General features: G+C 41.1%; 5 protein-coding genes across 5 annotated transcripts; 3 read left to right on the top strand and 2 right to left on the bottom strand.

Annotated features, from left to right (window-relative positions):
• Nucleotides 1-1,234: 1,234 nt before the first annotated feature.
• Nucleotides 1,235-4,129, top strand: IL334_006963 (uncharacterized protein; the record flags this gene model as incomplete). Its single annotated transcript, XM_062938660.1, has 12 exons — nucleotides 1,235-1,312; nucleotides 1,469-1,663; nucleotides 1,728-1,810; nucleotides 1,873-1,949; nucleotides 2,036-2,141; nucleotides 2,226-2,239; nucleotides 2,322-2,362; nucleotides 2,419-2,469; nucleotides 2,557-3,037; nucleotides 3,108-3,217; nucleotides 3,304-3,399; nucleotides 3,494-4,129. 12 exons carry the CDS (start codon nucleotides 1,235-1,237, stop codon nucleotides 4,127-4,129), a joined length of 1,968 nt encoding a protein of 655 aa, XP_062794711.1.
• Nucleotides 4,130-4,645: 516 nt separating this feature from the next.
• Nucleotides 4,646-6,270, bottom strand: IL334_006962 (uncharacterized protein; the record flags this gene model as incomplete). Its single annotated transcript, XM_062938659.1, has 3 exons — nucleotides 4,646-4,711; nucleotides 4,771-5,202; nucleotides 5,263-6,270. 3 exons carry the CDS (start codon nucleotides 6,268-6,270, stop codon nucleotides 4,646-4,648), a joined length of 1,506 nt encoding a protein of 501 aa, XP_062794710.1.
• Nucleotides 6,271-6,844: 574 nt separating this feature from the next.
• Nucleotides 6,845-7,877, bottom strand: IL334_006961 (uncharacterized protein; the record flags this gene model as incomplete). Its single annotated transcript, XM_062938658.1, has 2 exons — nucleotides 6,845-7,017; nucleotides 7,070-7,877. 2 exons carry the CDS (start codon nucleotides 7,875-7,877, stop codon nucleotides 6,845-6,847), a joined length of 981 nt encoding a protein of 326 aa, XP_062794709.1.
• A 1,444-nt stretch (nucleotides 7,878-9,321) lies between these two features.
• On the top strand, nucleotides 9,322-11,217 carry IL334_006960 (uncharacterized protein; the record flags this gene model as incomplete). Its single annotated transcript, XM_062938657.1, has 1 exon — nucleotides 9,322-11,217. The coding sequence occupies one exon, from the start codon at nucleotides 9,322-9,324 to the stop codon at nucleotides 11,215-11,217; it is 1,896 nt and encodes a 631-aa protein (XP_062794708.1).
• A 468-nt stretch (nucleotides 11,218-11,685) lies between these two features.
• Nucleotides 11,686-12,772, top strand: IL334_006959 (peptide-methionine (S)-S-oxide reductase; the record flags this gene model as incomplete). The annotated part of the gene is made up of 6 exons (XM_062938656.1): nucleotides 11,686-11,818; nucleotides 11,906-11,937; nucleotides 12,014-12,107; nucleotides 12,210-12,447; nucleotides 12,563-12,642; nucleotides 12,720-12,772. The coding sequence occupies 6 exons, from the start codon at nucleotides 11,686-11,688 to the stop codon at nucleotides 12,770-12,772; spliced, it is 630 nt and encodes a 209-aa protein (XP_062794707.1).
• Nucleotides 12,773-12,821: the final 49 nt, after the last annotated feature.

Below are 12,821 nucleotides of genomic sequence, written 5' to 3'. Positions count from 1 at the left end.
ATGGACGGATCGTTCCAAGTTCCCTTGATGTAGGTCTGAAGAAGAAAGCAATCAGTAGCCTCTATTCGTAAGAATATAACTGGTAATGTGAGCGATAACGTCTATGAGTCTGAAAGGGAATCTTATGAAACGTCAAGCAGAATTGTAAACAGTTTAGGCTGGTTTGAAAGCTTGTATGATAATCGTAGTCGCATAATACCTTCCCTTCCATAGAATAGGATGACCTTGTTTCTATTTTCAACGAGGAGATGATTCAGGAACATTAAGGTACGAGTTAACGTGATCAACGTGATTTGCAGATCTACAAATTAAATCCTCGATCAAATTATCGTTCCAAGCCCCTGCAAAAACCCCTGCAAACGAAGTGGCCGGTCACATTTCGAGCGTCGAGCGTTTGTATGGGAACGGTCTATTTTTGAGCACCTTGGTTCCTTTCACGTTTTGTAAAACGATCGACCGGATACGGAATTATAATATTGTCATTCAAAGCAAATACGGGATAAATCATGCTGGAATCTCCCTAAGGTAGGGAAACCTATCATAATTAGCTTTAGTCTTCTTCGTAAAAGTGGGAAAAAAAGAGACTTTTGACTTTTGCCGCGGTTGCGTCAAACAAGCCCAAACAAAGCCCTGATTTCCGATGATCTCGCTGTTCTGCTTTGACATGTTTGCATTTTTCTTTCATGTGTAAGATCGTAATTTGGACAATTGTTGCAATATGACGCCAAGGTACATGTAATATTTGTAAAGAAGCCCTTAGATCATCTCCCTGACGTGCTTCCTGAAAGGTAAAGATGCTTTTTCTTTCTTTGTAATACCTATTTTATTGCAATAAACAGAATTTCGCTCAATAGCTCACTATCTCGAATCATACAAACACGAATCGCTCATCACATTCCTTTTCCATTCACAGTGGACGTAACGAAACACACTTTTCCAAGGATCAATATAAACAACTACCGATCTGGCATGCTTCACTCACACCTTAATTAGTAAAGTCAAACACAAACGGGATAAAACTGCAAGCCATTACATCAACAAATCGTGAAATTATCATCATCTGGAGGACCCATCGGGCAGGTTTCAGTACTCAGTAATCGGTCAGATTAGGACGGCAGATATACGGGAAAGAAAGTCTCAACTTGTGTATATGGCAAAGCCCAACTGAATTTCTCTGATAATTGCGCTCGAGAGAGAAATTCAACATACATTGCGATCCAATATCGGGCAAATCATGTTTGACACACTCGCTGTAAATTCGACCTTTTCTGGTCCAGCTTCACACTATGGTTTAACAAACGCTGTTGTAAAGGTAAGTCTCTTGGCTTAACATCATCAATTCATCACATATTCAGTTTACTTCACAATCGACAAGGTGTTGAATGTATTACCTGTATCTGCGACTGGAATATATGATATGGAAACAAAGAGCTGATTCTGATTCTGTACTATCACTTTTACTCTGTAGAATGCTGGAATAGCCGCAAATGTAGCGGCGAGTCTTAGTCTAGCTATGTGCTTGATCGTTCTAGGTCTCACGATATGGGTTTATTCATATCCTACATGTCGACATATATTAGATAGAGTCTCTTTTAGATTATTGGTGGTAGCTATGATATGGGAATTTTGGTATTCATTCGTTTTCTTATGTTTGTATATCAATGTAAGCTTGAGGTCACAGTTCAAAATATCGTTGAGACGCACTGATCTGTTTTTACACTTTTCAGGACTCCATATACAGGCCTGATAATAGCTGGGGTCCTAGACCATGTACAGCAGGAGTATATTTCCTAGTTTCTTCAATGCACGTGTAAGTGGTATCTGTCGATATTCGCGGGGTTGTGATATTAAAGGCTGATAGTGATTGTGTAGAGTCGATTTATTGATCATGTTCATCGCTATAAATCTTCTCCTCACTATAAACTTGGGATTGAATCCTCTCCAACTACGTGAGTCTATCGAAACAGACTCGAAACTTTATGTACAGTAAACGAGCTATTGGAACAGGGTACTGACCTGTTCAACCGCAATCAAGGACTGGAGAGATGGTATATTGGTATATCAATTTGTATAGCATATATCGCTCCTTTGCCTTCAGCGGCATTGCAGCATTTTGGATGGGATCCAGCTTTGAATACATGGTGAGTTGATTTTCTTCGACTTCTCTTCGATACTTCCTGTTTTCGGATTCGTATTGACAGAAGAAAAACGAAAAATGGTCACAGTTGGATCAACGGTAGTAAGTGAACATCTATAAATGATACATACGACCTGAGCGAATCTTTGTCCTGATTGAGCTTTTTTGGTAAACGAACAATTAGAAGGAAGGAAAACGCGTTTTAATTATCTTCTGGAAGGAATTGTGAGTTGTATTCCCAACTACCCTATTCTGTAACTAATCGAAAGGTATCATAATAGTACATCACACCGATAATAACATGTTTTGTCTCAACGGCATGTGTTGCTATTGTGCGTTATCATTTCATTTCTGATCATCCTGCTTTCGTCTTGGGGTATATATCCTAATCGCCAATCGCTCACCTAATCGTCCTCTAGGTACTTGTGACTCTCTTCAGACAAGGTCGAAATACTAGTCGAGCATTATTTGGAGGAAGAAGAGGGAAACAAAAGATTGATCAAGATGATAAGGGGAGTGATCAAAGTGATGATGTCTTATTCTCATCAGATCCATTAACGACCGGATCAGATGGTTTGATATTATCTTCTTCCACCACTCAAGCCAACGCCAACAATACCGAAATCATCTCTCAATCTGCTCTCGACGGAATCATAATAGCTCATTTACCAAAACGGAAAGAGACTGAAAAGGAGAAAAGAAAAGTCAAATGTAAAGAAACAGAGTTTTGTGAAAAAATTGGTAATTTCATTAGACGAAAAGGATGGTATACGACAGAAGAAATCCACAATAGAAAATCTCAAAGTTATTTTAACTCATTATCAGATAAATTCTTCGGTATTGCGATTAGAATTTCTTGGTATCCTGTTACTTTATTATTCATTAATACAATCTTAATTGGCAAGTCCACCTCACCCATCTTTTGACAACCTCATTCGTAACGCCAATGCTAATTGGTGTTTTGTCACAGTGGGGGACTTGTTGATCGCAGCTCAAGGAGGTGTGAAATCGCATCACACAGTATGGTTATATTGTCTTTACTACTTTCTTTATGGTGGTCGAGGATTATGTTGTAGTGGAGTAAGTAATTTCGCTTTATCACACGATCTCGAACAACGATTATAAGCCCAGCGAAATTATGACTTACCATACGTTATATTATATAGCTTGTCATCATCATCGATCCAAGTCTTATTAGGGGTATCAAAGCTGCATGGAAAGAGAGGAAAGCCAGTCGGCATTCACTTCCAACCACTGCAACTGTAAGTCTGAATATAACACCTTCAATCTGTATTGATCAAGTCGATCTAAATTGACAGCTGCTTACCGTCATGACTGAAACTTCCTTGTATATAGCAAAACAATACGAAATCGATCTTCCCTCTTGATGTTAGTCTCCTTTCGACAACCTTTGAGAGTGGATCTGGTTTCACTCCTGATCGTACTGATCATAGACTTACTCCTACGCAAATACATCCACAACTTAACTCAGTCTCGAGACTTCGTATGGATTCTGATATATCCTTTGACTTCGCAACTGCATTAGCGTTCATACCTGGAGAAGACAATAGAGATAAAGAAAAATCTCGGCAACAACATGAAAGAGATCAGCTTCAACCCACAGTAGAACTAGATTTATCATATTTGGATCAGGAATTAGACATGACCGTTCTGGATGATGAGTACAATAAAGAAGAGTCTGAATTACCAATAACAGAAGAATATAGATCAGAGAATCCAACATCTTCACCTCGTACACCGGAGTTGAATGCCACAATAGCAAGATCAGATAGTACCGGAAGAACTGGTATATTAGGCCATCTGGTCGCTCCAACGTATAATACCAACAATGAAAATCCAATCGTCAAGAAAGCATTGAAGTTGAAGGCTTCCGATACAGAAACGGAGAAAAGGAAAGAGGAAAAGAGGAAGAGGGATGAAAAAGTTAGAGAGATTAAAAAGAGATTTGAGGAAGTCCAATCGCATTTATAGATATTCATCTTCAAATTTTCTTCTACTAGACGTCCATCACTATACATTGTCCATCGTTGTAGCTCTATAAAGATTATCTGTATTCACATATGTATTCGTTTGTTCTGAGAATCGAAATGCTGATGAAGTATTCAGCTTCTTCGAGCTTCCAAGGTTCTTGGTAGATAGCTCTCTAGAATTGTGCCGTGATCCCTAATGAGAAGCAGGACGACGTAGTGTTCACCCACTCTGATGTATACTTGTTCTAATCTGTTGTGTTAGGGAGATATCGTGATGTAAGAATATCATACAGGATCTGTAGAGAGATATCCAGTTGTTGCTTGACAGGGTGAATAGGGGAAATAGGGCAATCACACATATTTGTTCTTCTGTGCATGTATTTCTTTGAGTATGATGTTTGACAAATGATTTCTGATAAAAAGAACACAATCTATTCAGCCGTGCAGACATTGATGATACACAGAAATTCGTGCAATCGTCGAACACTTACCTGTCTGGCAGTACAACGAAAATGCATCATTCTTGAGGATGCGCCTTACCTTTCCCCTTCCTGTCGAACAAGGTTGACACTTTGGTCTTGAGCTGACGAGATCACCAAGAGTCAACCATCACCAACCTCAGATACATGTAAGAATACTTACTTCAGTTGTAACCTTCTTGAATTTACCTCTTTTGCTCGTTCCAGCTCCTCTAATGGTCTCTTGTAGATCCGCGTCTTTGATTCCGAGCTCTGGCTTGTGTCCTCCCCGTCGTGAAGATCTCCTGCTTATTGATGTCGAAGCTTCAGGCGGATCATTGGTCGGTCGCGAGCTTGACTCGGCCGGCAATCCAGTGGGTAGATCAATGGTTGATGATGCTGCGATCTTGATCATGGGAGGAGGAACACGAGTGACAGAGTAGCACACGGCAGCCATCAATTTTATAAAGGGCACGCTACCTTCGACATCCGGATCATGTTCTATCATTGGGCTCAACTGCAAGCGATCTTCAGCCTCTAATTTCCACAACAAACTTCTTCTACCCGATGTCGTGATCGCCATGGAAGCCTTGTTCAAGGTCAATTCCTCAAGAATCTGAGAATGGCTTGCTTCAGTAAGGAGATCGTGGAGGCGGCTATAAGCCGAAAGACTCACTTGAACGGCCATATGTATGAATGCCTGAGTGGCTGAACCAATTATCCTTGGACCAGGAGCTGGGACAGACCAGTGTCCGTTGGAGTTCCACTTTGGGTCACCTTGCTCCAATATCAACCGAAACTTTTTATACCCCTCTCTTTGAAATTCTTTCAGAATCTTCTTGAGTGCAGGTTTGGCCAATATATCGTCCACCTTGACCTCAATGATAAGTTTTCGTTCCAAAGTTGTATCCTTGTCTTCTAATTCCAGCGGCTCTTCTAACTTCCTCTTTTTGGGAGTTGGCTTCGATACCTTGATTACCTCTGGCTCTGAGACCAAGATGAAATCAGGGATTCCACTATAAGGTTTGATAGCGGAATCCGTTTCTTCAGATACTGAAAGCTCCGGCTCTTTATTGACTTTGGGACGAGGATAAGCTGGTGGGCCGTTCTTTGTTTTAGGAATCGGCGAGAGACAGTTCGTCTGTACATATGAGTCGATATCTTCGGTCTTGACCACATCTAAAGACTTGTTGGCTTTGGAGCGAGTATGGAGACTTTCCCTCTCCTCCTTGGTCAGGCTGTTTTTCTCCCTCGGTCTTATGATCAAACTCCTCATCCTCTCTTTACTCTCGTTATCCGGATAGAATTCAGAGGTACTATCTACCCCTACCCGCCTTTGCAGAATGTCAACCGCTGCAAATTGCCAATTCTCTAGTCTCCCTTGAACCGAGTGTTCATTAGTGGTTTTGGAGTAACGAATGACATGCTCGTAAGCGCAAGACAGATCGAGCAAGACCTGTGGGGTTGGTGCATTTTTTTTGAAATCTTCATCATGGGCCTCAATCACGTTTAACAGCTTTGGCTCGTAGTCGACTTCAAACTCCCTCCCTACAGCTGCTACCAAATTGAACGTAGTAGAGTTTGGTTTGCGAGTGGTAGTGCTCACTTGTCTAGTATCGATAGCAGACATGATCATAGGCGACCGCATATGGTTGTAGAGAAAGTCGTTGATGGTGATGGACATGGTGATATCAGCCCGTGAGGCAGGCCGGGATACGAAAGCGGGAACGAAAGAGTGTTCTTATAAATGTCGTGAAAGTGTTCGATGAGTGGGAAAGGGTTATATCAGAGATGTATATCGGTGAGCTGCTATGGTGATTCAAATCATACGGAATGTTTGTTGAGCAAAGAAGCTGATTTGCCCTTGGCTCATGCAAACAAGTCGTTGTGTATTCTTTCTATTCAGGGCCCATCCACCAAAACACTCCTTTCGCAGGGGTCGGGTGGTCAAAGCGCACACTCGTTGGAAGCTAGAGACAGCACAGCAATAGTTCATGCATTTGGTCCCTCTTATACAATGTTATTCGATGTCTTTATATACAAGTTGATTGACAATCATATCTGACTCTCCTAGTTCTGATTGTATCACATCCGCTCTAGGATCCTAGTAGAAAGATAGATTCCCATCCCTAGCGATGATTATGCAATCACAATTAGTGGAAATACAGGCGTTGCACTGCAGGGATGAACGTCAACTCACTTCTCCCGTATACATAGGGCTGCATCAATAGTAGCCTGTTGAAATATCATTCTCCTTTCTAGCTCATCCTTGGATGCCAGCTCTGACCGAGAAAAGTCGATGAACCTGAATTGGGGTTTACCGAAGGGGAAATGGACAATGTTCCCGTTATCGACGTATCGAACTCTGACGTGATGAGCCTCGATTTGACCATGCCTGATCCCTCTCCTGTTGAATTCGCTGTAGAGGTCTCTGATTGCGCGCCTAAATCGTGACAATGTCGTATAATATTAGCATAACTTACGCATAGCGTCCCAAGGGAGGTAGAAGGAGATTCGGTCTACTTGCCTCTCGTCCGTCGGTAGAAATCCGAAGATGGCATCGTGTTCATCGGGCCATCCTTCTTGAAGTCCCACACATTCACCAACATCTTCCAACAACATTGCTATACTATTCCAAGCGGAATAGAACAACGCACCTTCTTGATCGTAGTACGGTCTTTTCTGTTGATTGGCATCGGGAGTCAGCAGAAAAGTACCGTAATGGAAGGGAACAACTGTTCCTTGAAGAGAGGCGAGGTAATTGACGTAGGCATGGTGTTCATTGGCCACATTAGCGGATATCATCTGTTGAGTTTTCTTGCCTTCTTCAAGGTCCTCGTCGGTCCAGTCAACTTGCCAGAAATTGGGATAGTTTCGGAGCGATATAATCTTGAGTATGAGAGGGAATGTAGACCTCTGCTTCGGAATGCATAAGTTGCAAAGGTAAACTTCAGTCCACAAATGACCAAAGGCGATCAATTCTGTGTCCAAGTGTTTCCCAAAGATGGTAGGAATTCGGACTTTTGAAGGATTGGGAGGAGAGCTGTTATCGTCTGATTCTGCTACATTCAAGTGGCCGAAAGCAGTGGAAATGCTGGAGGAATCTAAGGATTTGTTCACGACATCCTCCTCATACTTGGACGCCCATACCAAGTCCCCGTTGACGAGGTTGTAGATTCCATCATGGCTGATTGTGCTCCTCTGGGACTTTTGACTGAGACCAACGATTTGAAGTTGATTGTACTGTTTGAGTATATCTTTGACCTCTGCTGGAGTGAGCGCACTTGACATTTTGTCGAATACAGCTTGTCAGCCTGATTGCGGGGAGTGATGAAGAATGATGAATGAATGAATGAATGAATGAATGAATGAATGAATGATGGGATGATGTAACGATGGGATGATGAACGCACATATCACCTGAAACAAAGGGGTTATTAGATAGGTACCTGACACGTGGTGACACGTGGTAAAAGTTGGGGTAATAATTAAAATAAGTGTCGGATGAAAATTTCCCCATTATCGCTTGACTACGGGTTCAAGATATTAGGAACGGGGTGTGAAGCAGCAAAAAAGTAACAAGGGAAAGAGAGAAGAGAGAAGGAATAAGCAAATGGTAGCAGCAGCCAAGCCCCTTGGAGAAGGAAGCACAAGGTAACATAAATCTATCTCACCCCCGCCCCTAGAATATAATTTCGAGGGTTTCCAGGTTCCAAGGAACTCTCGTTTTTAGAAAACTGCTGAGAAAAATCTAAGGGACTTATATCCCCTGTCATCATCATTAGTAAGATTACTAACTGAAAAAGTCGTACCAAAAATATCCAAAAATATCGCACATTAGAAAAAACTAGTGAGGTAAACGCTTCCCCATCTCCTAGCGTCACTCACACGAGCATTCCTGAATACGAGTTTTGACTGCATCAGAAATCACATTAGAAAGGATTACAAGTAGAAGAAACAGAACAGGGGTTGGTTGAGAGCAAAAAAAAAGCAATAACAAAACCCAATAAAGGACTGGTCTTGATAAGCAATATTCGATTTATCTTCACTACTACCTACTGCACAGCATAGCAGTCGTATCCTGCATCAACAGAGAGATACGGAAAAGACAGGTACGGAATCTGCTCTCACGAAAGGAAAAAAAAAAGGTCCATTCTGTGAACTACTCGTATTTTGTGGGTGGTACCTCGAACTATCTTTCTTCCAAACGAAAAAAGCAAGCAGAAAACGAAAACGAAAACAACTCTTTCCCTACGTTTCATCTTCCACTTACAGCCTCCCCATCGCATTTGGTACGAGGAAAGGGATCTTTAAAGAACAAGAGTAACAACAACTACCAACAACAAACGAACGACAACAAAATCAGCCAAAATGATAAATATCAATAGATCATAACGACCCTTCCCTTCCTTTAATCTCTAAATCTATAATCGGATACGACAATCACACATCTCTCCCTCACTCCAAATCAATACCCATCCACTTGTCTCTCCTTTGTGAGAAGATAACCACTCACATAAATCGTCTCGTATCTCTTTACCCCTTATCAAATGAACGTATAATACAGAGTTAAAAGTCCACAGCCAAGGAGACTCTAGCAATAATTCCTCTCGTTTCGACTGGATCACAAAGAAAGACTATAATCCATTATCTGTTACGACAAGAATCCTTCCGCTATTCACTAGTTGTTTGATACAATTAATTGTGACCTACAGAATAGACTAGCTCAGCCAAGATGTCTTCACCTCTTCAACCTCTTTTCACCACTTGTCCTTTAATTCTACCTTCACCATCCACCTCTACTACCGCGCAACCATTATTCGTGACCTCACCCATAGAAGAAGAAGGTTACTCGAAACATGCATCTTATCCCTCCGTACCACCTTCACCACTAATTGAAACACTGTCATTTGCAAAAGTGCCTATCCCCTCCACTACGGTGTCGACTGATTCCGAAGCTTTCTCTTCATCGGATTGGACGGATTCAAGAAGAAGAAGTGGTACTACTTCACCCTCTTTAATCACTTGCTTATTCCAATCAGCATCAATCATGAATCCCAACGACAACAACAACAATAAGAATAATAGAAAAACCGATCCGTCACCCAATAGGAACGGCTCGAAACCAATTCTGAGAAGGGACTTAATGTCAACAAGTGCATCGGAAGATAATAGAGATAATCATTATCCTTTCCATCCTTCAACCGATTCCGGTTTCGGCTTAGGTATCTCAAAATTACCCTTGCAAGATACGGAATCAGAAATACCCGTTTTACCCGCATTGAAGAAAAGACCATCGGTATTGACTTTTGCTGTATCTTCACCCAGAGCAGGACCTTCACGTTCGACTTCAGTTTCACCCACCTCCACTTCGTCATACGCCAACGCCAAATTACCTAGAAGTCCATGTGTTAAACCTAATTGGGGTAAAGTGAAAGGCAGAGTGGAAAATGAAGAAATTGAAGAAGAGGAAGAGAATGATAATGATAATGATGATGGCGATGAAGAGAATTACATGATCGATTCACCTTTACCTATACCTGGATGTGGTCAAGATGAAAGTGAAGAAGAAGATGAAGGTTATGTGGAAGATGAAGAAGGCGGTTTCACTTCCGATGAAGAAGAAAATCATCATGAAATGAGAAGTAAACCATCTTGGGCAGATATAAGTTGGACAAATGAGTATGTGAACAATACACCTAAAAGGAGATCAGCCAATATCGATCAAATGGAATATCCAACTTCGACAGATGATTGTGCGATAACAACTACATCGATGATTGGACATGGACGTGTCACCAGTCCATCATCAAATTTAAGGGGAAGGAAAGTATCAATTTCAATAGTAGCCAATACCAAACCATCTTCGTCAAGATGTACGAGGCATAGATCACCTCCACCACCCATCAGAGCTTCTACAATATCAGTAGCACCTCCAGCTGCAAGATCACCTTCTGCAGCTGACTTATGCCGTCGTAGAGGTTCAGCATCTATCGAAAGATCAGATTCTCAAAGAATCAAAAGAGGTTGGAAATCCGATGATCATTCTTTATTACCTGATTCAATTTACAATCAGAATCAGAATCAAATTCAAAATCACAATTGCAATCGAAGAGGAATGTCCAGTAGACCAATTATCTCACATACCAACTCGTTTCAACTTCCTTCAGCATCCGCTTCAACGTCAACGTCAACGTCAAACACAAATATAGAGAGAAAAGGTAGTTTGCCAACTACTCGATCGGAGAAAAATAGACAAACATCATCGATATTGAAAAAACAACATCACAATCCATCTTCAATTCCAATGCAAAGATCTTCAGGTCAAACTAATAAAATACCACCTAAAACTCCTCCATTAGATGTTGTAAAATGTCCCACTTCAACAACTTTAAATAAATTGTCCAGAACAGGTTCAGCGCCCGTTCAATCCACGATAACCAAAAATGGTGCCGGTAATAATCATCACGATGGTCAAATGTTAGATATCATAGATGGGAATTGTCATTTCGCCAGAAGTGCGATAGGTTATGAAGAAGAAGAAATGGCTATTGCACATGCTAATGGTCATGGTCATGGACATGGACTTGGACATGGACATGGACATAATAGAGGAATAAGAGTCATTTGATCGTATATCATTTTTATCTCGTAGATTAGATTGATTCTACTGTGTATCCTCTGTAACACTATCGTAGATGGATGGTAACAGGCAGTCCTGTCATATTCATATATCATAATGCAAATGCAAATGCAGATGATAGTACATGATAATTCCTGGTTGTGGCATAACTTCGTACACAATGGCAATCTCTCGTGATCTTCTCTACGGCGATTTCCCACATTTCCTGTAAACCTCCACATTTAGGTGTGGTATCACGATCGTCATCTCACGCCACTCGATTTCCAGTCTTTCGACCGAGCAATGGTGTATACATATCAAGTATTGGAATGTCATCTTGGATCGTTCTTGACCTCATTCATAACTATTTAATCTTGGTAAATTAATACAACTTTGTTCATCATTAAACCATTAACAGTAGTATTTCTCTCATCGGCGATTCTATTGTCGTATCTCTTTACATCAAATATACAGTATATGCTTCCTCTCAGAAACTTCTTAGCCTCATTTTCATCTTCATCAGCGACTAAAATGGTTCAAAAACCACCTCCAAGCCCGACTGTTCCTACTGCCATAAGAGGTAGAGAAATTGTACAACCTGGAGAAGGGGGTGAGTATGCGTTTCCATCTTTTACGTTTTCTCTAAAGACTTCATGAGGAGGGAATCCTTTGCGCTAATTCTTACTTTGATTCTCAGTCGAGCACGCTACTTTCGCTTCTGGATGCTTCGTAAGTGCAGCTCAGAAGTCCACAGCTCCTTTATGGCAGACAGAGCTGACTTGATTTGATATTCGATATATGGTAGTGGGGAACAGAACATCTCTTCTCAAAACATTATGGTCATTTACCCCAGTTTAAAGCCATATCAGGATACACAGGTGGCAAAGCTGAAAATCCATGTCAGTCATCGAGTACTTGATTTCTCCTATTCGAGCAACAAGTTTTGAAGAAATCGAATGCTGATATTGCCCCATTGCATCTTGTGTGTATTATACATGTAGCTTATCGACAAGTATGTTCCGGTACAACAGGACATGCCGAAGCTGTTCGACTCACATACGCTAAAGGATCAGTATCATATGCTGAATTAGTTGAATTTTTTTATCGAACACATGACCCTACGACTGTCGATAGACAAGGTCCAGATAGAGGCAGTCAGTATAGAAGTGCAATCTTTTACGAAAATAATGAACAGGAAGATTTAGCTAAGAAAGTCACTGCTGAAGTTCAAGAGAAATAGTAAGTCCTTTTTCATTCTTCGAATCATAATATCCCTAAAAACTCTTTAGTCGTCATCATACATGTTGTAATCCCATCAAAACGTATATTGACGCAACGATGTTCTTACTCGTAGTCTTAAAGGAAGACCAATAGTAACTCAAATTACTCAAATTGGAAAATGGTATCCTGGAGAAGATTATCATCAAGAATATCGTAGGTCTAGCTTACAGCTGGTCTGGCGGCCAAAGATCAATAGATAGCTGATTAAATGTGATCACAACTTGCCTTAGTTGACAACAACCCAGGCGGATATGAATGTCCCACGCATCGATTCTACTGGTAATCAGGACTATAACCACTGGAAACTCTATCATGCTCAAAGTATCAGATCC

This window comes from Kwoniella shivajii, chromosome 10 (genome assembly GCF_035658355.1).
Source record: "Kwoniella shivajii chromosome 10, complete sequence".
Classification (NCBI taxonomy): domain Eukaryota; kingdom Fungi; phylum Basidiomycota; class Tremellomycetes; order Tremellales; family Cryptococcaceae; genus Kwoniella; species Kwoniella shivajii.
This window is presented reverse-complemented; position numbering and strand designations above follow the sequence as displayed.